The sequence below is a fragment of the Carettochelys insculpta genome, chromosome 4, assembly GCF_033958435.1.
Source record: "Carettochelys insculpta isolate YL-2023 chromosome 4, ASM3395843v1, whole genome shotgun sequence".
NCBI classification, from domain to species: domain Eukaryota; kingdom Metazoa; phylum Chordata; order Testudines; family Carettochelyidae; genus Carettochelys; species Carettochelys insculpta.
Window position 1 is genome coordinate 47102504 of NC_134140.1, and position 27557 is coordinate 47130060.

At 42.4% G+C, this 27557-nt stretch overlaps 1 protein-coding gene across 2 annotated transcripts in view; it reads right to left on the minus strand.

Moving 5' to 3' along the window:
- Positions 1-6330: 6330 nt before the first annotated feature.
- GABRG1 (gamma-aminobutyric acid type A receptor subunit gamma1) overlaps positions 6331-27557 on the minus strand; it is a 92868-nt gene continuing 71641 nt past the window's right edge. For both annotated transcript variants that reach the window (XM_074991798.1, XM_074991799.1), the window contains 3 exons: positions 26620-26772; positions 23400-23611; positions 6331-11084 (listed from right to left, as the gene is read on the minus strand). In XM_074991798.1, coding sequence (XP_074847899.1) covers positions 10806-11084; positions 23400-23611; positions 26620-26772 — 644 coding nt within the window. In that variant the 3' untranslated portion in view covers positions 6331-10805. The remainder of the gene's footprint in view (positions 11085-23399; positions 23612-26619; positions 26773-27557) is intronic.

Genomic DNA, 27557 nt, shown 5'->3' on the forward strand with positions numbered 1-27557 from the left:
GCGGCCTGCAGTTAATCAGAGGCTGTATGGCTCAGGGGATAGGTAATGGGTGATAGAGTCTGCAATTTCTCAGTTACCAATTGAATTCTAGCCCAGGCTGGTAGTTAATAAAAATCATTATAATGTGATGGCTGTTTTTTTGGCCTGTGTGAATTAGTTTGATGGTTGTAGTTCAGTTCCCAATGGACCGGTGCTCACAAAAACAACCATTGCAAATGGCAACTCGGCTAGCAGTTGCAGAGAAGCCTAGGACAGATTGCACCTGTACATTCAACTACTGTCTCATAACTAGCAATGACTCCCCTGGTGAGGATTGAGACACATTGCCAAAGAAACCTGAAATACCTTGTGAGACTGGTGTAGTCTTGTGGGACTGAAGGATGTCTTTCTCCAGATATTTCACCTCAAGAATCTAGCTTCAATTCTAAACCCATGCTTGATTTAAAAATGTAAATTTAAACAAGCTGACATCAATTCTGCACATACAGATTCTGACTAAATTACCCCATTCATTAGCTACTCCAAAAGAACCAAACTATAGCAGCTGTTTGGGAAGTAAACTGCTATCTAAATAACGCTATGCTCTCAGGGGCATGGTATTGTGCAGTTAGTAGCACAATTTTATTGAAATTTACATGTAATAGAGCACGTTGGCAATCTGGGAAGGCATAACTGAAACGTAGCATTACTATGCACCTCAGACAAAAGAAACACACAAATACATTCCCCACACCAGCCCCTCTATATACTACAGCTGACTGTAAGCCTAGTGACATACTAGTTGGAGCAATAGCCCAAGATGCTTCAGGGTATTTAAGGGTGCTTTGGATGTGAATCAGCCCATAGGCGACCCTCTGAAGGCTAAGATAATTTACCCATGTCCTGAAACTGTCCCTGGAGCAGACCAGAATCTCCACTTTTGGATGTACAACATGAGAAAGCTTAAAGGACTTGGTCTTCAGAAAGTGCTGAACACCCACCTTCTGAAAACCAGGCTCCTTTAAGATGCATGAGATCAAACACCAAAGAATATGCAGCCAGAAATTGGTAATCATGCTTAAAAATTTAGGCCTAACTGTCACTTTTCCCATTGTGGACAAAGCCATTCCAATATAAAGCTGTGCGTACTTCTGCTGTACAAGCACAAGCTTGCAAAAATACATCTATCTTCAGCCACCTAACAGTTGCAAGAAGGGCGGGCATTCACCAGTTATAGCCCAGACTCCTCAGTGGAAGACTGAATTTCAGAGTTTGACTGCAACCATTGAAATGATAATCTTCAAGCAGGTTGTACACTTTTTATATTAAAAAGTTAAATGCAATGTTCTCTCCCCTAAAAAAGGGACCCCCTGAATCTCTAAGCCATTATATCTTATCTGTATTTTAACTGTGCAGAACTTCATGTTGCATTGACACATTTGGCTGTATTTCCTACAGTCTTCTTATTTCAACTACCACATAACAGTGTAGAGGAAGTGTAGAGCTTCCTCCAAAAAGCTATTCCAGTGCACAGTAGCATAAAAAAATATGCCCCAAAGAACATATCAGAATGCTAGTTCAGCAAATGATCTACGTGTAAAAGTTGCAAACCCTCCCATCCATCCTAAAGAAAAAATGTCTCTCTCAATTTCTCATTTTTCTTTATACTACAGCCACTACAATTCAAATATGCATGGGTTGGCCGTGACTTTGTTTGTTTACTGGCTCTGAATTCTAATAGCATAGTCACTACCTTTAATAATGTTGTCAAGTATTAAACTACAGTGAAGCTTGCACAGGATTGCAACTTGGCAAAGATACTTTATCTATTTAATACTTACAAGTCCTTTAGTCTGGCACTGTGAAATCATGATCATTTAAGAGAGATGAAACAAACCATGACCTAATCATATTAAAATCATGCTGGGCTACTCTTGAAGCTTCTGTGTAGCTAAATATAATAGAGGTTGAAGAGACATGAAAATTATTGTTGGCATTGTACCAACAACTTAACACAAATGTATCAGTACAGTTGTTATATGACCAGCAAAAGCAAAGAGGTAGTAAGGCCATTGGAAGGGATTTTGGTATGAGTTCAGGCTTACGTTACATACATACCCATACAGTATATAGGACCAAATCCTTCACAGGTGTAAATAGATTTCTGTCCATTGATTGGGTGCTATAGATAGTCCACCCTGTCTACCTGATTCATCATTTTTTTTTCTAATTCTCTCTGTTATCAGGATTCTCCAGATCTGAAGAAGTGGGTCTGTCCCCTGAAAACTCCTCACCTACTAAATAATGTTGTTAGTGTTTCAGGTGCGACAGAACTGTTTTTTGTTTCATTTTTGTTTGTTTTGTTATAAATAGGTAGTTCTTGAGGGGCACTTCCTGTTGCAATAGATGGCAAAGTAACTTTACATAAATTCTTGTAATTTACAGTGTTACCTCTCTATCAATGGAGAGAAATCCGTTTACACCTGCTAAGGATTTGGTCCTATATACTGTATGTGTATCTATGTACTTACACCATGCTGGGGGCTGGATGCCCCTAGCCATGCCCCTTTCCGGCTGAGGCCCTACCTCTTCCAGAAGCACAAAGACACGCCCCCCCCACATGCCTTGCCTAGGAAATGGCAAGTTTGCCAGCCCCTCTGCCAATGAAATCCTACGTTCATTGTAACTTGTCAGGGGCTGAGTGCAAACATGCACACTAGCATAGTGCAGTATCATTTCCTGACTGGAGCTTTTAGGCATTTCCCAGCTCCCAGTAAAATAATTACAATGCAGGGTATTGTCTTCATGGGGCTGGCATGGAAAAGGTTTCTTCTGTATTTTTTTAAGTATAAAATCAACTTAAACTGGATTAGCACAGCTTCAGGGAAAGGGAAAATGAAGATTTCAAAGGTCAGCCTGTGAAAAAATTAAAACCCATTAACAAGGACAGATATTTAATGTTACTCATATGGACACAAATGTGATTGACTTCAGTGCATGAATGCCCACAAGTGAACATAGATCAAGTATAGGTTGAACCTCTGAAGTCTGAGACTTTCCAGTGCAGCAACATCCATAGTCAGGTGGACCCATGGATGTTGCTGGACCAGAGATCCCCAGAGGCTGGGAATAGAATCCTGTTGAGAGTCCAGTGGCTGTGAGCTGTGGAGTGCTCAAAAGACCAGTGGCAAAGGGACCAGCAGTAGCTGGGAAGCTGGCAATGGCCAAAAAGCCACAGCAACCACCCAGGCTAGGGCAGCAGAAGAGAATATGGTGGCACCTAGGAAGTTCTGGCCAGGGTGACAGTAGGTGGGCCAGTGGCAGCTGGGGTGCTGGTGGTGGCTGGGGAGCAGCAGCTGAGATCTCTTATGGACAGGGAGCTGGGCCTGGAAGCCAGGTATGGGCCAACAGCCCTACGGGGAGCCTGGGAGATGGGGGCTGTGCTAGTCTTGGGAGAGCCAACCTGTATTTGCATTTTCACAGGGCCAGTACAAATTTCTGCACACATCTGACTTAATAGGACAGCCTTGTACGCCTATTGCCATCATCTGATTGACAGAAAAGCATCATATTTTGTCACAGGTCCTTAGTACACCATTTCCCATACCAGAATCAATCACAGAAGTTACTGTTGTATACAGTACTTCCATTGATCAACATTGCAAAATTCAACCTCACTGACCGAGATCAGCCTGTGAAGCCAGCAAAACACAGGTGGGTGGGGGGGGGGGCATACTTACCCCTGACATCCCTCTTTACATTTAGGGTCTCACAAGCCTTCTTGAAATAATGTCCCACCTGAGCTTTTCTCAGGCACACCTTCAGCAGTTCCACTCTCTGCTCTATCCATCTTCTCTTTATTGTATCCAGCTCAGCTTCCCCCTTAATGAAGCCTGGCCCATACTTCAGGTGGGAAACAGGTGGGTCACTTGACCTCTCTAGCCCACAACAATCCTTTTACTACCCTGGTAGTGTACAGACCCTATCACAACAACAACAAAAAAATGCATCTTTGGAGATCACTGTAAAGGGCACAAGAACATATTATTTCACTGTGTAGGAAAGATAGGAAGAATGGCAAGAGATCATCCTGGCTTAACCAGGAGAGCTTAAGTGATCGAAAAAAATCAAAAAGGAGTCCTACTAAAAGTAGAAACTAGGTCAAGTTACAGAGGATGCACACAAATAAGTAAATCAAGTATGCAGGTAAAATTAGAAAGGCCAAAGCACAAAACAAACTCAAATTAGCTAGAGAGATAAAAGGTAACAAGAAAGCATTGTACAAGTATATTAAAAGAAAAAGACCACAGGCAGGGTAGACTTATTACTCAATGAATAGGGGGAAAATTCACAGAAAATGTGGAAGTGGCAGAAGTGTGTAATAACTTCCCTTATTTCTATTTCCACAACTAATGCTGGTGATGTTTGGACACATAACATAGTGAATGCTAGTGAAAATGGAGTAGGTTCAGAAGCTAAAACAGGAAAGCGAAAAATTACTTAACTTGAATGCCTTCAAGTCACTAGGGTCTGATGAAATATACCCGAGAATACTCAACGAGCTGACTGAGGAGATATCAGACTCATTAGCTATTATCTTTGAAAAATCATGGAAGCTCAGTAAGGATTACAGGAGACTGGAAAAGGGCAAATATAGTGCCCATCTATGAAAATGGAAATAAAGACAACCCAGGAAACTACAGATCAGTCAGCTTAACTTCAGTGCCAGGAAAGCTGACAGAACAAATAATCTGCAAACATCTGGAAGATAATAATGTGATCAGTAACAGTCAGCATGGATTTTTCAAAAACAAATCATGTCAAACCAACCCGATAGCTTTACTTCATCAGGGAACAAGCCTTGTAGATAAAGGGAAGCAGTAGATGTAGTACATCTAAATTTAGTAAAGCATTTAATACCTATGACCTTTTCATTAATAAACTAGCATAATACAACCTACATGAAGCCCCCGTAATAGGGGCAGGCAAGATATGAAAAATTTTATAGCATAAGGAGATGTGATTCATACAATCTTACTGGCGTAACAGTAGAGGGTATTAAGTTTCAATTGGTATTTACAGGCCCTTTCTGGAGAATTAAATAGCAATAAGACAAAAATATTTCCCCAGCTGGTTTTAAGACCATAATAGCACCAATATCCCTATAACAAGAGATTTCACAGGAATTAATGACCAATGGAGTTGATGCCATTAGCTCCTTCCAGCTAGTCATTAACCTCTAGGAAAGACCCCAGATCTTGTATTATTTTTTATTTTAAATCCAGTTAGGTTACAACTTTTTTCTGCTGCTATTTTAAAAACAGAAAGTCATTTATGCTGAAGTGGAAATCACACTGAACACCTCTGAAGATGCCCTAACTGAAAGAAGGCAATACAATGGCCAAGTTGCAAGGGTGATGCTTTTTCAAAAGTGACCTAATTCTTTCCCACTGAAGTCAGTGATTAAAGTCCCATTGACCTCACCGAGAAGAAAATTAGTGCAACACTGAATGCTTTTGAAAATCTCAGCCTTACTCCAAGCCAGAACAGAGACCTTCCCTAGGTTTTTTAAGTCACAGCTTGGCAAAGTCCTGGCTTGGATGATTTAGTTGGGGTAGATCCTGCTTCAAGCAGAGGGACTGACTTGATGACCTCCTAAGATCTCTGCTAGCTAGTACAACCATATTTCCCTGTCCCATATATGGGACAGGGAGATATGCAAGGGAGTGGCAGCTCCACTGAGCCCCAGGGAGCCTGGAAGGAGGCAAGAGGCACTGGCTCACCTGGGAGCCCCAGGGAAGTGGCAACCACCAGCACTCTCCAGGAGCCCCAAGGAAGTGGCAGCCACCAACACTCCCCAGGATTCCCACGGAAGCAGCCGCTGCTGTGAGCCCCGGGGAAACGGCGGGGACATGGCAGCCACCCATGCTCCCCGGCTTTCCCAAGGTTCAGGGAAGTGACTCCTGCCAGCAGCTGCGCCTGCGCAGCTGCAGGTGCCAAAGGTCAGTGGGGGGAGGGCCCAAATATGGGACAATTAGTGCCCTTTAAAAAACCGGGACACCTTTTTGGTGTTCCAAACATGGGACTGTCTCGCCCAATACAGGGCGGATAGTCACCTTGCTTTCAGCCCTAGGATTCTGTAATGGCTTATTTAGCATATGCTGCACCATGCTGTTGCTTCAGTTGTGCAGACCTGCTTGCGTGGGACTTCTACGCCTTTGTGAATTGCTTCATTGCTATATTTACCAAAATGTGTTGGAGATTTAAGCTTTTATAGAAAAGAAAGCAAAGGAATTCTGTCAAATACTGTTCTTGTATTTTAACAACTTGTTTAATTTAGCTCATGAACAATGACTTTGTTTTCCATTCGCTGTATGCATAATAATTAGAAGCCATATTTTTAAATGGCTACAATAAAAACAGATAAAAGATCACTGACAGTACGACTATGCAGAGAAGAATTACAGCGGTCTGCAATTTAACTTTAAACACTGATAAGGATTTTTTTAAAAAATAATAGGGTTATTTACAGTAAGTCTGAAAATATGAATTTGATGTTGAACACAAACTAAGTATCTTGTTTTATACAAATATAAACAAATATTTAAAAATAAATCTATTTTTTTCCATGGGCTTTTGATACGAGAGGCCAAAGGTGCATATTACTATGATCAAATTACAAAACATCTTTCAAATATAGGAAACTATATATTAACATAAGGACCAAGCAACAGTTAATTACAGTGGCAAAACAAACATTGCGAGAAGTAATTCTCCCTTAAAATGGTGCAATATCTCATATCATAAGACAAGAGCCAGGCCCATAAAGTATATTGAAAGAAATTGTGTGAAGCACAGTCAGAGTTCACTTTAGGGGGGGCTTAGTTCTTTAACACCACAAAATAAAACATTCAAACACCATATGGAGTGAAATACAATCAAACACACAAAACCTTGTGCAAAATAACACATTTAACTGCATTAGTTACACAACAGTGAGATGATCACTGGACTACAAAAGTATCACTGGAGGTATTTCACAAGACATATTTCAGAAATCTCCCAAAACTATCAAGCACAGTTTCATGCGGTTTCTCCTATTTCCAATTTCCCACCCCTCTTCATTTGTTCTAAAGCCCATCGCAGTCAGTCAAAAATAAAAACCTCCAATTTACTTAAATAAGCTTTGGATCATGTTGTTAGGGCTCAGTCATTTCAGTGCTGCATACTGAAAGCAAAGGGATTTAAAACACGTTTAAGGCCTCATTTTTGGAAAACATCACTATTTGTGAGACTACTTCAGCACATACATAAGTGCTTTCCTGAATCCAGGTCAAATGTTGTTCTGAACTGGGGTGGACTTAAGCATGCCCTTAAGTACTGTACTGAATCAAGGTCAAAGTGCACTACTCCAAATCGCACAGTAGCATATCTCAGCAAATCAACCACTCTCCCTCTGATAGCTAGCTGTGTTTGAAAGATGATCACATTGAATCTCTGCTTCCTGCCATTTTTCATTAAGTTCAGTTAGATGCCTTGGTAAGTCGGGAAAGTGTCTGCAGGCAGATTAGAAAGGAAGCATGTAAGGTTCTGTCAACACATCTATTGTATGCCAAGGGATAGTTCACTGCCTTCCCATTTCTGCTTGCACACAAAGTACTATGAAAAGCTGGAAATGATTTCACCAGAAACAAAGAGGTACACACAAAAGTTGGGCAACAGACAGTAGCAAGTGTGTTTATAAGTCAAGAGAGCCTTAACATTCAATAGCTTTAATACTCCTTCGCATTGTTTCATACTAATGAGCGATGACAGACATCTTGTCCATCCACTGCCAGTTCAGGATGATCTTTCTTTGCTAACTCATTCACAGGAGGCTGATTGGCAATGGAGAACTAAATGAAATAGCAATGATGGACTGGATGTGCTGAGAGAATGCCCACACTGCAGAAGTGAAGTATTCCTCCTGCAAAGCACTGAGCTCCCTCAAATCCCTTTGTTCAAAGCAGGATTAGGAGCCTTTAGTTTTATAGTAAGTATATTACCCTTCATTTTACTTTAAACTTACTGTTATTGAAACCACCCTCACTTCATTTTCAGGTTGTGAGGATGGTGTACAATGCACAGTCAAAACATCCCAGCTGCACTGGTAGTTAGAACTGGCTGATTTCAATTTATTTGGACATATCCCAGAAAGTGGACTGTTAAACAATAATGAAATGACAGTGGAATAGGACATGTCTGTAGATGATGCATCACCTTTACCCACATTATGAACAGGTACGGAACACTAAGATCTGAAAAGGTCACCCAGTAAAAAGTCTGATAATGTCAGTGACAGTCTTAAATTTTCCTGGTCATTTCTACATTGTCATAAATTTGCATTAACGCTGATGCATATCTATCAATGCATTTTTCCCCAGAATCACTTTTTTTTTTAATTTGCTTTCATTGAAATTAAGAATGCAGTTCTCCTCCTGTTTTACATTGTGTAGTCCCTCTGGCCTGGATCCTCAAAATATGTTTAGGCTCCTAATTCCCATCTAAACACTTTAAGGTTCTGGACCGATAAAATTAGTGTGGAATCATGTAACTGGATGGGACCACTAGAGATCATTATATCCAGTCCCCAACACTTATAGAAAGACCAAGCACCGTCTAGAGCATCCCTGACAGGTGTGCATCTAACTTACTGTTAGAAATCTCCAGTGATGGACAGTCGACAACCTCTCTAGGCAATTAATTCCATTGCTTATTCTCCCTCCTCCTTGTAGCAACCTTTTATATACTTGAAAGCTGTTATGTTCCCTCCCAGTCTTCTCTTTTCCAAACCAAATTATTTCAATCTTCCTGCATAGGTCATGTTTTCTAGACCCTTCAAAATATTTTTTGCTCTTCTCTGGGCCATCTCCTGTTTGTCCACATCAAACAATACAATTGATCATCAAACGATATTTTTTCCAGTATTAGAGTTTTGAGACAAACCTAGAGAAGGAACGATATTCCATAGAACTCTAGGGTCTTCCCCTGTAAAATGATTAATCTTTGTCTACTATAGATCTTTGTCTACCTCAGGCTATTAGTTATTTTCTTTCAGTTTGAGGAGATAGCCTCCAATACAGTACAATCTGCACTAAGGCCCATATTCAGGAGTCAACTCTTTGTCCCATAAATCCCTTTTAAAGTATGTTCGGGGACTCTTGTTTGACTTTTACTTAAAGTATTCTTCCATTACACAGCTGGCTTTTGTGTTTTCACTTGAGACCCTATTCATTGTTCATGAAAGGTCAGAAAGCAGGAAAGATTGTACTTCTCTGAAACGAAAACAAAATGATGTATGATACAAAAGTGCTAATTGATTTTGCCAGCCAGCAATATTCAACAAAGCAGTGAACTGAGTCTGGAAAGTCCATCACTTGCATAACATCTACTAGAATCAAAGTAGCTTCGGAGTGAGGAGGAGTCACATGATACAACCCTATGATTTTTAGGCATGTGTCATGCTGTGGAGAATTACCTAAGATACAAAATGTTCATTTTTCTTTCTGAACAACAGATATTTCTAATTAAACCTACAAACATTATAATGGCCATTTTAAGTCAACTCATTTTACAGGTGTACGAAACAGCTGTTTAGTTTTTTTTTGGTTTTTTTTTAATATTGGCTCAGACCGAGACACACAGAAACCAACTGAATCAAGAGAAACACCATCATTTTGGATAAACCTGTGAATAATATGGGTTTCCAAGGACGAGAAGGAAGAGGTGCTCTGAGGGGCAGCGTTTGCAAGTAACATGTAATGACTATGGCAATGCTGAAGGTGGAGAAAACAGCTGGCCCCATGGCCTGAAAACTCAACTTGGCACCATGATTATTACAATTGTGAATAGTCCCATTTAAATGAATGCAACTAGCTGTGGGTAGAGAGCAAGAGAGGGGAAGGATAAGTACCATGCTCAGTGACCAGATCCTGATATGGTGTAAGGTAAAAACAGTAGTGATGAAATCAGTAGAGCTGCATACTGTTTAAGGGTCTCTGTAGATTTTGCCCTTTCTTCAGAACCCTCGGAAACTAACAAGAGATAAATAACAATGGGCAAAATTCAAACACAAACTTAACTCTAGTTTTAAGCACAATATTTATGTGATGGCCAGGATCACACCAGTTCAGAATTACTGCTCCCTTCTTATAATACAAATTTTGCTTTCATTAAGTGTTAATGAACTGCATTCAGGTTTACACAAAGTTGTTACCAGTATTATGCGGAGGACAAATGGTTAAATGGACCATGGGAATATTCCATGCCAACCTCTTTAAAACAGGAATTTATAAAAGTTCGGTTTTATTTTTAAAAGTCACTCTGTGGTAGAAAAGGTAGATATGACAAAGGTCCAATAACAGTGCCGCTAAGCCTGTTTTATTAAGGCTTCGTTAACTTTGGTGTAAGAAATGCTAGAATGTTTAGCTGTTATTTCCATTCAAAAACAACATTTTAAAGTTATGAAGAGGTGTTTGGTTGAGCCATTTAACCACTGGTTTCTCTGCACTTTTGTTAGCGTTGGACAAAAGAAAGAATTTCAGATTTTTTTTTTTTTTGAAAGTTTCAGCCCTAATTCCAAAACTTAAAAATTGGCTATATAATTGAGCCATTAGAAAGGAGAAAGTTTGAAAATATCATTCAATTCCATTTTTTCCCCAAGGTTTTAAATTTTGCCCAAATTTCAGAAATTTTGACCAGTTCTAACTTTATATTGTTCACTGAGGTACATTAAACAGTACCAGTGTTGAGTTATCCCTTTTCTGAGTTCATCAAACCTCCGAAAGTTACAGGTAAAGGTAGCCAATCCAATAAACAAGGTTGAACAAGGCAAAAGCTGTTGGAAAGAAGATTCGAGAATAGGAATCAATTTTGGCAACACGTATGTGTATTCTTCCTTCTCTCCAAGAACCTGTTCGGCAGTCTTCAAAACAACAAAAAAAGCTGGTGCAGTCTTTGCCTTCCAGGCACTCATATCCATAATCCTCATCACGGTGCTGGAGGTGACTAATGTTGTTAATTGGTATTAATGTTGATCCAGAACGGACAGCAATTGCAGACGATTTCTAAAGAAAACAAAACATTGGTTATAATCAGATAGAAAAAACCCTAACCTTGGGCAATGTCCAATTATAAATATTTCACAGCACAGTACACAGAATTTCATGTTTGAGCACCTTGGTATATTGAACAGGAATGAGACAGAAAGCAATAGAAAGAAATATATTTAGCAGATAGGCCAGGAGAGCACAAATTTGCAGTGAAAGCATTTATATTCCCTGTGTCTGCATATGTGGAAGGGAATGTGTGGGTGCCCATGGCTGGGGCAAAGAAACAAGCATACAAGATGGCCAATAACAATTCTGTAAACCCACGTCACTTGGAAGCTTGTGCTTTTGTGGTGCTGTTTCACCACTGACAAAGCTCTTGCCTTGAATACTGGGTAAGTTTCTATTCCTTGGTAAGAGAGTAGGCAGTCTGACTGCTTTCTGTTAACAGAGCAGAGCGATCCACTTTCACGTGTGGCCGCAATCTGTCAACAGAAGTTTTGTCAGAAGATATCTGCAGTGTAGCATTGACATAGCCCCAGAGTTGATAGTGAACTGGTATAATAGCCCATAGTTATTGACAGTGTCAAAAGCCTCCAGAAAGTTTATTTTTTAAATATTTTTATATGGATCATATGAATGGGCATTTCGCAGAGACTGCAGTTTCTCAATTTTGAACAAAGAGGTAATTATTGTCTCCATCTTTGTACTAACTACTTCAGCAATCAGAGGTGTCGCGCCTCATTTCCGATTATACAAATAAGATTCACCTTTAAAGGAGAAAAAAGTTGCAGCTCTACATTCCTGTTTATTACTTTTTTTAAACCAATAAGTAGAAAGATACAGAGCCTGATTCACAACATTACTCCACTGATTTCATGGATGTAAAATTCAAGGAACAGTGGTGAAGGTTGCATAAATGGTGCAGTGGGGAGTGATGTTTCTAAACATGATGTCATTAGGAGAATAACCAAAACCTCACTTCTTTCAGCATTGCTTGTATGCAATGCACACACATAAAATGTTATTTTTCCCCAGAAGCTTTTTTGCCAAATGACCACACATTCAGCAATTAATTCAAAAATGTACTAAAGTGTTCAGCAGAAGCAGCACAAAACCAGTCAGAGTAGAGTATACCATTGAATATCAATACCTCTTTATGCAGTAATCTTGTTAATAAACAATGATCTCACAGAAACTCTGTAACACAGTTAAATATTGTTACGCCTGTGTAATGCCAACAGACCTGAGGTTGCTGGCACCAGGGATAGAACCTACAAGCATAGGGTCTAAAGCCCTGCACTCTACCACATGAGCTAAAGGTCAGCTAGCTCTCAGTTGAAGCTATAGAGCAGAGACTTCTCTCACCCGAGATGAAGGCTCAGTGCCTCTAGGTACTACACCTGTATTACAAGTAGGAGGATTGAGGCCCAGAGCTGTCAAGTCACTTTTTCCAAGATGGCAGATCTATTTGGTCCCAGAGATTCCTTGACTATTTGTGTAAAAAGATGCCCAAGAATTGAAACTACGTAAGAATCTTGAAAGCAAGGTCTCTGACATTCAATTTAGCAGTTCTTGTTGCAGCCAGTAAAGGAAAACACACGAATTTAACCCAAACAAACAGTTATAATATGCAATGGTTTGATAACCCTTTTCTTTACCTAAAAATAGAAATAGTTAAGGCATTTCTAGGTCCCTTGCTCTGAGATTTTCATGCTTTTAAAGAACAAATATTGAAGGAGAAAAGGCTCGGATATATGTGGTGGAACAGAAGAAAACAAAGCATGTGTATTTAAGAGCATGAAAGAGGTATGTTTCATCTGTGACTACTATGAAAGATAAAATGGCATCACATGTTCAGAGGGGTATGTCCCATTTAACAAAAAAAGCAGCAGCATGTGCAACCCAAAATGTTTTTGCTCCAGTACATCCACAGGAAAGGACCAAACATATGGAAGAACCAGACTGTACAAATCCTACTGGTCTATTTCTTCTTAGGCTAGCAAAGAGCTGAGAATCTTGCAAATGCAATATCCTAAAACTCATTCATGAGAAGAAGGAATGAGAAATACCTGAGTCACACAACAGTGATCAGTCTGATCACAAGGAGAATTAGTGGAATGTTCCACAGAACGACTCAGAGAAGAGAAAGACAATTACTGGAATGTTCCATAGTTCAAAGTTTCAACTGAGGGAAATGAAACAAAAAAGGAAAATATAGTATAAAGGGGAAAAAATCATAAAGAGAGAAGAAAGATTGTGTGAGTGAAAAGAAGGGGATAAGAAAAAGCAGAAAAGCTCAGGATAAATGAAAACCTTTTTTAAAAAAATACACATTAATGAAAATCTAAAGGTCATTAAAGGTTTGTGTAAAGGCACAGGAACACGCCATCCCGATGTCCATTAAAAAGAGCAAATAGGGTACGTGACCAGCCTATCTTAACAGAGACATCTTTGATGAGCTTAAAACACAAAAACAGAAGTTTTCAAGAAGTGGAAACTTGATCAGATGGCTATGGAAGAGTATAAATATATTGCCCGAGCATACAGGGATGTAATCAGGAAGCCTAAAGCACAAAATTGGAGATGTAGCTAGCAAGGGATGTGGAACAAGAAAGGTTTCTATGGGCATGGTAGCAATAAAAGGCTGGTCAGTGAAGGTCTGGGACCCTGACTAAATGAGGCAGGCAACCTAGTGACAGATGGTGTGGAAAAAGCTGAAGTACTCAATGCTTCTTTTCCATCCGTCTTCACAGACAAGGTCCCTGACTGCTCCAGTAGGCAGCAAAGTATGGGAAGGAGATGGACAGCCCCCAGTGGAGAAAGAACATGTTAAGAAATATTTAATGAAGCTGGACATATGCAAATCCATGGCACTAGATCTAATGCATCTGAAGGTGCTGAGGGAGTTGGCTGATGTGATTGCAGAACCTTTGGCTCACCTTTACTGATGAAAAATCTTGGCAATCGGGGGGGGCGGGTCTTGGATCATTAAAAATGGTAAATGCAGTGCCCATTTTAGAAAAGAGAAGGAAAATCTGGGGAACTTCGGACCAGTCAGTCAATCTCACCTCAGTCCGAAGAAAAATCATGGTGGAGATCCTCAAGAAATCCATTTTGCAGCACTTAGAGGAGAAAAAAGGGACCAGGAATAGTCAAGTCAGGCATGACCAACCTGATTGCCTTCTATGATGAGGTAACTGGCTCTGTGTAAATGGAGAAGACGGTGGACATAATATAGAATTATAGGGCTGGTCATCTAATGCAGCCCCCTGCTTCAAGCAGGATCAACCCCAACTAAGTCACCCCAGTCAGGACCTTGTCACGCCAGGGCTTAAAAACCTCTAGGGATGGAGACTCCACCACCTCTCTAGGCAATGCATTCCAGTGCTTCACCACCCTCCTGGTGAAGCAGTTTTTCCTAATATCCAACCTACACCTCTCCTTCTGTAACTTCAGACCATTGCTCCTTGTTCTGCCATCTGACATCACTGAGAACAGTTTCTCACCATCCTCTTTAGAGCTCCCTTTCAAGAAGTTGAAGGCTGCCATTAAATCCCCCCTCGGTCTTCTCTTCTTTAAACTAAACAAGCCCAAATCCCTCAGCCTCTCTGCATAGGTCATGTGCTCCAGCCCCTTAGTCATTTTTGTTGCCCTCCGCTGAACCTGCTCCAGCACATCCACATCCTTTTTATACTGCGGGCCCAAAACTGGACAAAATATTCCAGATGTGACCTCACCAGTGCCAAATAGAGGGGAACGACCACTTCTCTAGATCTGCTCTAAATGCTCCTCTTAATGCACCCTAATATGTAATTAGCCTTCTTGGCTACAAGGGCATACTCATATCCAGCTTTTCATCCACCATAATCCCTAGGTCCCTTTCCGCTGTACTGCTGCTTAGCCAGCTGGTTACGAGGCTATAATGATGCTTGAGATTCTTCTGTCCCAAGTGCAGGACTCTACACTTCTCCTTGCTGAACCATATCAGATTTCTTTTGGCCCAATTGTCCAATTTATCCAGGTCACTCTGGGTCCTACCTCTACCCTCCACAATATCTACCTCTTCCCCTAGCTTTGTGTCATCCACAAACTTGCTGAGGGTGCAATCCCACTACCTCATCCAGGTCATTAATAAAGATATTGAACAACACTGTGCCCAGAACCAAGCCTTGCAGCACTCCACTTGATACCAACCGCCATCCAGATATTGAGCCACTGACCACTACCCATTGGGCCCAACTGTCAAGCCAGCTTTCTAGCCATCTTATAGTCCCAGGATCCAATCCATACTTCCTTAACTTACGGGCAAGAATGTTGTGGAGACTGTATCAGAAGTTTTGCTGAAGTCAAGGTATATCACTTCCACTGACTTCCCCATGTCCACAGAGCCTGTTACCTCATTATAGAAGCTAATCAGATTGGTCAGGCAGGGCTTGCCCTTGGTGAATCTATGTTGGCTACTTTTGATCATTTTTCCCCCTTCCAAGTGCTCCAAAATGGATTCCATTATTTCCCAGGGATTGAGGTAAGCCTGACGGGCCTATAGTTTATCTTGATTTTAGTGCAAGCTTTGGATATGGTCTCCCACAGTATTCTTGCCAGCAAGTTACAGAAGAATGGATTGGATAAATGGACTGTAAGATGGACAGAAAGCTGACTAAATCGTTGAGCTCAACAGGTAGCAATCAGTGGCTCAGTGTCTGGTTGGTGGCCAGTGTCAAGTGGAGTACCCCAAGGGTGGGTTCTGTTGAACATCTTCATTAATAACATGGATAACGGGATGGATTGCACCCACAGCAAGTTTGTAGATGACATTAAAATAGGCGGAGAAACTGATACACTGGAGGGTAGGAATATGGTCAAGGGAGAACTAGATACATTGGAGGATTGGGCCAAAAAAGTCTGATGAGGTTCACAGCACTTAGGACAGAGGATTCCCAAGCACTGCTATAGGCTGGGAACTGACTGCCTAAGCAGCAGTTTTGCAGAAAAGTATTTGGAATTGCAGTGGATGAGAAGCTGGATATGCGTCAATATTGTGACATTGTAGCCAAGAAGGTTAACAGCATACTGGGGTGCATTAGTAGGAGAACTGCCATCAGATCTTGAGAAGTGATTATTACCCTTCATTTGGTGCTGGTGAGGCTACACCTGGAATACTGTGTCTAATTCTGCCCCCTCCCCCATTATACAAAGGATGTGGAAACACTAGAGGGAGTCCAGCAGAGGGTGACAAAAATGACTAGGTGGTTGACTTATGAAAAAGAAGAAGTTGGGGGATTTGGGCTTATTAGTCGATAGAAGAGAAGAGTGAGGGGAAATAAGATAGCAGCCTTCCACTGTCTGAAGGGAAGTTCCACAGAAGATAGAAAGAAGCTGTTCTCAGTGGTAATAAATGAAGGAGTAATGGTCTCTAGCGGTGGTGCAGGAGGTCTAGGTTGGATATTAGAAAAAAAATCACTAAGAGAGTGGTAAAACTCTAGAATGGGTTACTTATGGAGGCAGTAGAATCTCTTTTCCTGAAGATCTTTAACCCTGGCTGGGATGATTTAATTGGGGTTGGTCCTGCTTTCCACAGGGGGTTGGATTCAATGACCTCCTGAGATCTCTTCCAACCCTATGATTCTATGATCAGCATGTACCTTTCCCAGACTTGCAGAAGAGCTCTCTGTAAGTTAGAAAGTTTATCTTTCTCACCAGCAGAAGATGGTCCAATAGAAAATATTCTCCCCCCGACTTTGTCTCACTTATGTGTTGCGACTGACAGCTCTAGTACAATAGCGTATGCACCTTGCTGCTTCAAAATTTCTCCAGTGCACCTTGTGTGTAATCTGCATCTATGTAACGTTACAAGGGCTTTTAAATCCGGAACTTTGTCACTCAGCCTATTTTCCACACTGTGGAAAATTTTAAACCTAACGAACACAGTAAACCCTCGAAATGCACAATTTCAAGTTGTGCTTAAATTCTGCTTCCCCCAGGCCTGGCTCAACCCCACGGCCTGCATGGCCCTGGTTCAACACCGCCCCCAACCCTGCTCACCATCCACATGCAGCTCTGGCTCCGTCTCAAACCCCCGGTCCTGCTTCAAGCCCACCCCCCAGCTTACACTCCCGCTTGTGGTTCCAGTTCAACCCCACTCCACCCTGGAGTTCAAACCCCCCCTACATTTGCTCCAGCTCAACCACCCCTGCTGCCCCCTTGCAGCCCTCACCTACCCCAGGCTTAACCCCCCCGCCCCACCTGCCCCATTCCACAGCCCCAGCCCACCACCAGGCTTAACTCTCCCTAGCTGCCCGTGCAACCCCAGGACTTACCTTTTAAAAGAAGATCCAGGTGGTGCTTGCTGCTTCGCTGGTTGCAGAATGTGAGCTCCACTGGAGGAAAAAGCTGTCCCCGACTTACACGAAATTCAAGTTACGCAAGGGTGCATGGGAACAGAACCCTTGTGTAAATCGAGGCACTACTGTATTCTACTTTCAGAAAAGCTTTTTACTGTTCAAGTGGTGCTCAGACAATAAATCTTTATTTAACCACTTTTATTCATGGAAAATGTTTTCCTTTCCATGTACTGTTGTAAACTTGCTGTTCTGAGGCTATAAAGACAAGATGTATCCTTTTGCTTATGATGTTACATGGAGCATAATGATAAATTGCATATTGCTATTTTATTAGGTTTGCCCTTTTGGGGTTATAAAAATGTATTATGTTCGCTGGAGAAGAAAAAGCAACTCCTTTTTATAATGACTTTGGTAACTTTTCTTTGTTTTTTGTTCTTTGTTTTTCTCTCTTTTCTACAGCCATCATCAAAAGGACTACATGGATACTAACAAATGAAGTAAAATGCTGTTAATTCACCGCCTGAGCCTAAATGGTAGTAAGTATTCTGTGGAATAAACACAGTTCCAATCAGCTGCAAAATCTTGCCCTTTACTCAAGTCCTGTATGTTATCAGCATCATCTTGGAGTAACATTCTCTTACAAGTTGTACCTCTCTAGTCTGGCACTGTTAGGACCTGACCAGTGCCAAATGAGAAAGTTTGCCAGATCACGGGAGATCAATACTGGTTAGCAGCATTACTAGCACTTCCACTGCTTACTGGGCTCTTACAAGACATTTAGGGGTAAATTACAGCTAAATAACAGCACAGAACACTGAGAGCCAAGACTGGTGGCTGTAAACATTTTGGGACCCCGCAAAACTTGTCCATGGTAAATGATCATCCCGCTAACTAAAATTATGGATGTTGCTGGATGAGTGTGCTGGACTAGAGAGCTTCAAACTGAATTAAAGGCCTAGCTGGAAATAAAAGATTCCTATAAGGTCATCCTTCCAGAACTAGTGTGAATGAAACCTTTTTATAAAGATTTACACTGATTTTTAATTAAATTGGTTTTAAAATAGCACACCCATAATCAGGAGGAAAAAAAGGAATTAATAGAGAACTTGGGGACAGGAGGCTGAAAAAGATCAGGACTTGTAACTGTATAGCTTCTCTGTAATTAAACAGATTTGTAGTTTAATTTTACTACTAGGAATTAGAAATCTTGTTACCTTTAAAAAATGCCACTGAGCGAAAACTATTTTTAACAGCTGGGTAGCTTTTGTAACTAAATACATTAAATTAAAAATTACTATTTTCAGATTAATCACTTAAACATGAGATCTCAGATATTTTTAGTTTGTTTTAAGCATGTTTGACGAAATCTGGATGAACAGATGGGTGCATTTCTCAGACTTGAAGAAACAAAGCGCATTGATAAAGGAACGCACATAATTAAATAGTGTTCTAGATACTGTATCTTTGGGAGGGTGACCATTGTCTGTTTTCACCGTGACTGTGCCTATTTTTATCTCCCTGGAGAGCATCCCTACTTTAAAAAAAAAAAAACAGGCTAATCATCCAGTATGTTGCAATGCGAGGACTTGAAATTTAAAGAGAGACAGCTCCTTAAGCAGCCAGGGTTGTTTAAAGAGCTAGCTGGAGAGGCTGGAGGAGACAGGCGGGTGGGATCCATAAACAGATTGTTTAAACAAGTTGTTGCTGGCAGCCCCCGGGGCAACAGGAGGCGGGAGCAAGGGGTCAGGTTGCCTGGCTGCTGTGCAATCTGCTCACACTACTTGAGGGGGACAGAATAGTAGGCTGTGTCTGAGATATTCCCTCTCCCGCCCCCACCACGCACACTGCTATCAGGTAATAGGATTGGGGTGGGAGGAAAGGGCCTTATGGTGGGGAATGGAAGGCAGCCACTTGGGGGGCAGCTGCTGGGGGGTTACACTTAGCTTGGTAGCTCACGGGGAGCAGCATATAGTGGACCACGGTGCTGACCCCCTCACCCAGCCCTCAGAGCCCTACAAGTGCCCACAGGAGTAAGAGGCAGCGAATGGTCTCTGGAGTGAGGGATGCTTGACCTAGGTCAGGGGTTAGATGGGGGATCCTGGATTTGGAGGAGTCCCATGACGGGTGGGGTGGGGAGAGGGTTCAGAAGGGAACAGACACAGAATGAAGGGAGGTGAATTGTGTAGGAGAGCTGGATTAACTCTTCTGGAGGCCAGGGCTACTAGATTTTGTGGGGCCCCCCCTAGGATCTGGGGTGAGCACAAAAATCATGGGTTCAGAATATGGGAGGGGCTGCTTGAGGCTGGGCCAGAAGGGTGGGGTGTGAGATGGGGTGCTCCAGCTAGCAGTGCATGTTGTGGGGTAGAGCCTGAGATGAAGGGCTTGGGGTGCAGCAGGAAGGGGCTCCATGCTGGGGCCAAGGGGTCTGGAGTGTGGAAGGGGGATCAGCCTGGCCCACTGACAGATGGGGGACAAAGGGAGCAAATGCCCAGGGCCCCAGGCAATTTAAAAGGGTCTGGGAGCTCCAAACCCTTTTAAGTTTCCCAGACAGGTGTTGCAGGTGGAACCCCCCTTTGGGGAAGCTCACCCCCTGCTCCATTCGTTCTGCCTGTACCTTTCCTCAAAGGCCAGAACCACAGTCCCCTGCCCCCCACCCAGCCTTTGAGAGGAGGTGGAAAAAGGAGAGGTGATGGGAGAAGTAGGGTGGGAGTAGGGAGTTTGGCAGCTCCACTTTGCATAGGTGATAATGATTTAGAAGGGAAAGAATTCTTTTTACAACATAATTCTTTTGGAGTTTTGTAACTATCTGAAAACTGATTTTATACACTTAAATATCCTGTGTAACTTTGCTAATTGATGCATGGTAAATTAAAAACTGGAGGACTTTTGCCATAGATCTTGTTTCTTTGTTTGACTTTTCAGTTACAGTTGGACTTCCCGATAAGTGATTTCCATTAAGTGTTAGCATTTGTTTGGGGAGGGGTATTTGAACTATTAGGCTTCAGCCCTATCTCAATCTGGCCCTACCCTGGGAAATGAGGGAACAAGCTAGTCCAGGACTGTGGGGTGGGGTGAAGCCTACACAGCAGCTAGGAAACAAACAGGCACCATAATTTATCTGTTATAAGTCCACTGACTGCAGTGAAATTTAAATGGGATGGAGGGAGGGGATTTAAAATGGGCCTAGTAGGTTTCATCCTCTTTTTATACTGCTGCAAAAATATCAAATGGTTTACACTGTTTCAGAACACAGTTCCAGGACTCCTCCCTGCTCCCAGACTACTGCCCCCTATCCCTGACTCCTGCCCTCTTGCACACACACACCCAGCCCTGATTTCCAGGAACTCCTCCAGACCTGGTCCTCCCCTTGCCCCCACTCCCTTTCTTCTTTGGTACCCTGAGAGGCTCCCTCCTATTTCAGTCTACCATGACCAGTAGACACATCCCACAGGAGTACATCTTGCAGTGACCGCCCCGGAGCCATGCCCTAAAAGTACAGCTCCAAAACACTGTCACCTGGAGCCTCTGTCTGTCACCCCCTCCCATCAAATCTACCCCTTGCTTAGGCTCTCCTTCTCTGTCTGACCGCAAATGCTTCTCCCACATGGAACAAAGGGGTTCCAAGCCTTCCTTTCCCTTGAAGCTGCCATAGCTCCCTGCTTGGGCTGGACTGCCTTAGCATTAGGGGACTGGACATGTGACTTACAGCTAAATTCCTTCCCTCCCTGCTGCACCGGACTCCATCCTAGACCTCTGATGAAGCGGGTCTTGGCCCATGAAAGCTTATGCTCCAAAATATCTGTTAGTCTATAAAGTGCCACAAAACTTCTTGTTGTTCTCAAAGCTACAGACTAAACACAGCTACCTCTCTGATACCTGTCATCCCAGACCTGTCCCCAACACAGTTCAGTCAGATTAGAGACCCTGATCCCAATAGCAGTGTTCACCTTTGCTACTTACAAACTTTTTTTATCTGATCATGCAAGCATGTTCTACAGGTCATTCTCAGATCTCCTCAGGGCATGGATGAAAACAGGAAGAAGCGTTTGTCATGTATGTAGTGGTGGTGTCATCAATCTGTGTCTTCTTTTATTTCAGTGATTTGGAAGGGAACTTTGCAGTAAGACAGATCTGGGGCATTTTCCTGTCTCTCAGGGCATCCTGCAGGGTTTCCCAAAGAAAGTGTTGATCAAACCTCAGTTATTAAATAAAGCTTTTTCAGTTTGTATTTCAATGCATGAGAGAGTCATGCCTTTACCTCAACATCTTTGTCAATTTAAAGTGTAGTTTTTACTACTTGCTAGTATTAGATTCTTTGAAAAATACACTGAACAGCTTTTATATACAGGTTCTCTCTCTGGAACTCAGGTACTCTCTGGTCTGGACCATGGTCCATCAGGAGGCGGAAAGCCATGGATGGGAATAGTGGCTTGGCATTGGCCAACCAGCTGCCGCTAGGGCTGGTAAGCCATGGCTAGGGAGCTGCCACCAGGGCCATGGAACCAGGCAGCTGCAAGGCTGGGGTGCCGTGCTGCTGGGGCACAATGGCCCAGCTCCCAGCCCTACCGTGGTGGAACTATAAGCTGGGGCTGTGTCTGGGCTGGGAGCTGGGCCCGGGCTGGGAGCTGGGCCCGTGGCAGCCGTCGAGGGCCAGCGGAAGGGTGCCAACCGGGGCTGGAAGTGATGAAGGGCTGGCAGCAGGGGACCAGCCTCAGTCTGGAAAATTCCCTCATTCAGGACTGGTCTGATCTGAGGGTGCTGGACCAGGGAGGTTCAGCCTGTACTAGAACACACAGTTCATGAAAATCACCTCATATTTGTTCCTGCACTTTCTGCTGTGTGGGGCTTCACACTCAGCAAAATTTCAGACTGTAATGCCAAGGTGTTGAGTTGATTCAAAAATTCTTTAAATACGACCATGGAATTTGCTTTTCATGAAAGCAAAGAATAAAGACTTATGGTTTAAGTTAGGTATGTCTTCTATGTAAGTGTCCAAAGACAGTAATGTCAGTCCACGTGAATCCTCATAACCTCAATCCACCTTCAAACATTTCTGCTGCTACCAGCCTGTGCTTGATCCTGTGTTTGGATATTTTAGCATGGACCTCGACACATGCTGAATCTTCAGTGAGATTCATCACTCGTTGAGTTACTGAGTCCACTTCAGTGGATCCCAATGAAGCAATAGGGCTGCGGTGTCCAATACACTCCCCATTTGCCACACATGGCGAATGGGGAAGCGGATTGTGGTGAATGTGGCTCAGGAGAGCCACACACGTGGAGTGTGCCCCCAGCTGCTCTGCGCATGTGCCCCACTACATGGCGGGACTAGCATGTGGCAGCAACAGCAGAGGCAGCTCCTCTGGACCCGGTAGGCTCGAGTGGTGCAGCAGCTCAGGTGCTTGGGCAGTTAGTGCAGCACAGTGGCTCTGGCAGCTCACGCTGCACCGCTCCAGTGAGTAATCGGAGGCTGGGGGGTGGCCTGGCTGCTGGGGAGGGAGGGCCATGCTTGGCTGCAGGGTGGCCTGGCTGGTGGGGACAGGGGCAGTGCCTGGTGTGGGAGAGAGCTGTGGCGATCCAGTAAGTTGCTTTTGGACACCACTGCAATAGGGCTTTGGCTTCTTGCTTTGAAGTCAAGAAAAACTACGTTCAACTGCTTTTTTCTTAACTTACATTCACTAGAAAACCCAATAAGCTTGAATTTATTTTCATTTGTGCCATTATCAGGAAATGAACCCTAGAGTGACAGACTGTCATGTTAACCATCCTTGTCTGTTAGCCTCAAACTTTACCAGCTAGCCTCTGAAACATTTTTTTGAAACTGCTTGAGGGGCAGGAGTCATTTTTTGCTTTTGTGCTCATACAACACCACCTAGTACAATGGTTTTCCTGGTCCATGACTAGGCCTTCCAGCTGTTAAGATAATAAAAAATAATTGTAAAAAACAAAGAAACACGATTAAACAGACTTTTAAATTTCCTAAACTTACAGCTGGCTTGGTTTTTGAAGATTTCTCTTTCTCCTTGTTTCCTTTCTTGTTGCTGGTGAAGTAATGCAAGGTGCCATATTCCATCAAGGCAGCAAAGACAAAAATGAAACAAACGGAAACAAAAAGGTCCATTGCTGTCACATATGAAACCTTGGGGAGAGATTTCCTAGCTATTGTACTTAGTGTTGTCATAGTCAATACTGTAGTAATACCTGTTCAAAGACAGAAAAAAGGGGGGTGTTTCAATAGAGCAAGAGTGAGCCTACAAACAGATTTAGTTGTTCAGCATTTATTCACTTTTGTGCCAAAGCAAAGTGGCATAGCCTCCCCCAGTCTTACAATACAATTTGAGTGACTGGACCTACACAAAGCCTACTGACTTTATAAAGCTCCACATGAGCACAATGTCTGCCAATATGACTCCATCCCTGTGTGTCCAATGGCAGGATTGGGGTTAGAGAATTAGATGATTATTGACTCTGTTCAAATCATCTCTGTTTTCCTTACACACTGACAAGTTAAATAAATTGTAAAAGTTTGTAAATGTAATTTTTCAAGCTTTTATACACCATTATTTGGACTTTAAATATTTTAAAAATATGAATAAGGAACAAACCATCTAGCAAAAAGGCGAACCACTTAACCAACCCAGAAAAACCCAGAAGAAAAAAGGGCAAGTGATCAATATGTAATGGCCCTTGATATACAGAAGATCAGACCGGATGATCTAACGATTCCTTCTGGCCTTCAATTCCACAGAAGTTCTAACTAATAGAGAGGCATACCACCTAAGACTCACTGTGCAACTTCTGACATATGAGCCAGTCGCACAGAAGAGCTGGCATTTGTGAGGATACACTCAGAATCTGCACCACATCACACGTCACTGAAGTAATGCAATAATTTTATAATATATTTTTCTGCTTCAAAACGATTAACTTTAGATTAGAAGGGTTACTCCAATTCCAGAGCGGCTCAGGTGGTAATACAGATAAATACCTAGCTGGATTTTCAAAAATGCCTGTCTCCCAGTAGGTACTTTAAAAAAAAAAATCCCATTGGGTGCCTATCTGAATTTTTAGGTCCCTTCAAAAATCTGAACCACAGTGCTTTAGAAAGACAGTTTTTGCCAAGAATCTGCCAGACATGTGGGCGGAGTGAGCAGTCAGCTCCACGTATTAGCAAGTCCCTTTCTTCAAAGCACCATTCCCACCACAAGTCAGTGGGGAAGAAACGGACATGAACCTGTCCCCTCCCCACTAATCTGTTTTTAGCATCCTGTTCCACAGGGTAAGAAGGAGCAGTAGCAAACATTCCCTGACTTCCTCACAATAAAAGCACTACAGACACTGCTATTGTTAGCTGCCATTCCCTAGCTTCCCAAGTGGAGACTGGGTGGGGAGAAAAGGTGTGGAGATTACTCCACTGTCTCTGTGGCTGCAACAAAGTCTCCTCATAGTCAGCTCTTTAATGAGAGCAATAAACTTTAGCAGAGGGTCGTTGATTGTCATATAGAGTTCTAGTGTGGTTGTACACAGATGAGTGATTCTAAAAACAAAAAACCAACACAGGATGGTGGGGGTATTCTTGGTTTTTTGCCCCCTGCTCCCACAATGACATCATGTCAAATAAAATATATCTGACCAGCACTGCTCCCTCTGCCAGTCAGTGACATTATTGCAGGATTTGACAGTCAACCAGGGTTCTTTACTACATCCATGTCAGTCAACAGCCCAAAGGGCATGAGTTATAGGTGCAGTATTATAAATCTCTATAATACATTTTACACACATTTTACTTGGAACAGGGTTACTGTTGCTGATAGAAAAGCTAGAAAAAAACCCACAAACTTGATTGCCATATCCTAGGGTAAATTATCAGGGCTGGTAGTTTGGAAGAAAAGCCTTGTCAAGTGAATGAACTGAATATCCAGTTGGCAACAAACAATAAATCAGGAGCACAGGATGCCATATTTACCTTCCCCTTTCAGGCTGTCGCCAAGCTGAAGTGTAAATAATATACTTTAGAGGTAGTTTATATAGATTCTCAGTATCATGAGATAGTGAATAAAATTTAAATTTTAATTGTTTGACCTAAGGTTTTATGTAACATTTTTGTTAATTTAAAAAAGTAATTAAGTAATTTATGCTGTTTAAAAAAATCTAGGTATTCCTGTGTTCACCCTGTATGTTAATGGTGACAGTAAATTCCTGACACCCATACTCCAATATATAATAAGGTGAACTTTAAGCCAAGGGAAAAGCCCTATGTTTTTAGGTCTAAGAGGTTATCTAAACGGAGTGGGAGAGAGGTGGTGGAAACTGGAGGAATGTGTTTGGCATTACACCAGGAAGTGAACCTCTTCCACTTTTGGAGGTATGCTGTGCAGGTGGCACTTGGGCAGCAAGGAGAGTCTGGCACACAATCCTGATGGGAGAGAAAGCCAGCTGCCTTTTTCCTGGTGTTTTGCCTTTGAAATTTTCCAAAAGGAGGAGTTAGAGGTGGAGTTGTCTTTCCTTGCAGGTCCAACCTTTCAGTTAGTTACAAAGGCTGCATTTCTGGGGTACATGAGACTCACCCAAACAGCAGACATATTACAAATGGTCATCGGAAATGGGGACCGCATCTCTGCACGAGACACATCTCTAAAGCCTGGGAGCCAGGCAGGATGGCAGGCTGAGACTTTTTTTTTTTTTGGGGGGGGGTAAGTATGAACTAAAACTGAGCTCAAAACTGGAAACTGGGACTAACTATTACTAAATTACAAAGTGAAAATTTAGTCTTTAAAAGGTAAGGAAGTGGGGTTGCTGAACTCCATTTCTTGATGGGGATGGCAGAGAAGGCACTGAGGAGTCCTGAGCCGTGCACGCACCGTTCAAGCTCTGGACAGCTCACAAGACAGGCATTGGGTACGTACCACCTATATGAGATCTGCCATCAAAATCTGACCGAAGGCATGGGGATGCTCTTTGACCTACATTGGAAGACCCACAGGGACATCTTTCAAAAGAGAAAATTAAACTCCCTCTGTGTTCTGCAACTCTCACTGCAGCAAAACCGTGCCTCTTAGCCTAATCATTGACCATGCTACCATTCATGTTGGATGATGGTAAGAGCATATATAGAAGCTCCAGAGGTGCAAGCCCAGAATCATAACTGTAAAGCTGTGGATAGTTTCTTTCTCTCTGAAGATTCCCTTGTGCATCAGGAATGTACGTACCTAACGATGTCCTTGCAGGCACAGCATCTTTATTAATCCAAAATGAGACCCATGAAAGAACAACAGTTAATATACAAGGAATATATGTCTGAATAGTAAAGTATCCCATGCGTCTGCTCAGATCAAAGAAGATTGTCATGATAATATAGTCCCCTACAAGGAAAAAAAAAACAATTATAATTAAACAGTACAAGTGGTTTTCTGTCCCAGAATTTGCTGGACGCCTTGTTCCAAATACATACCATGTTGTTAAACTTACAGTTGGAATCATAATGTACTTTCCTTTTAGGCAAAGATGCCAAAGGATGCCATCATAACAAGTCAGCTGCAATTCTGTTTTGCCCTACACATTAACAGCACCCACACAAACAAAATGTTTTCTTAGAACAGAAGAAGATTGTCCAGACTGGATCAGACCAAAGATCCATCTAGCCCAGCATCCTGTCTTCCGACAGTGGACAATGCCAGATGCCACAGAAAGAATGCATGGAAGAGGAAATCATCAAATGATCCAATTCCGTTGCCTGTTGCCAGCCCTGACAAATAGAGGATAGGGACACTATCCCTGCACGCCCTGGCTAATAGCCATTTATGGACCTATCCTTCAGGACTTGGTCTAGCTCTTTTTAGAACCCTGTTAGCCTTGGCCTTCACAACATCCTCTGGCAGACAGTGTTGTGTTTAGAAATACTTCCTTCTGTTGGTTTTTCACAGGGCCGTTCTAAGATTTATGTGGCCCTACCCAGTACTGTTAAACTGGTATCCCTAATCCCAGTGACAGCTGGGAGGGAGAAACTTTTAGAGAAGTGATTTTATAATCTTCAGCAGTATACCAATAAAATATTTTTAAAACAAATCTTAAATCGGGGTGAGGAACCTATGGCCTACTGACCAGATCCTTCTCACAGCTTGCCTGGATTTGGCCCTCTAGGCGCAGG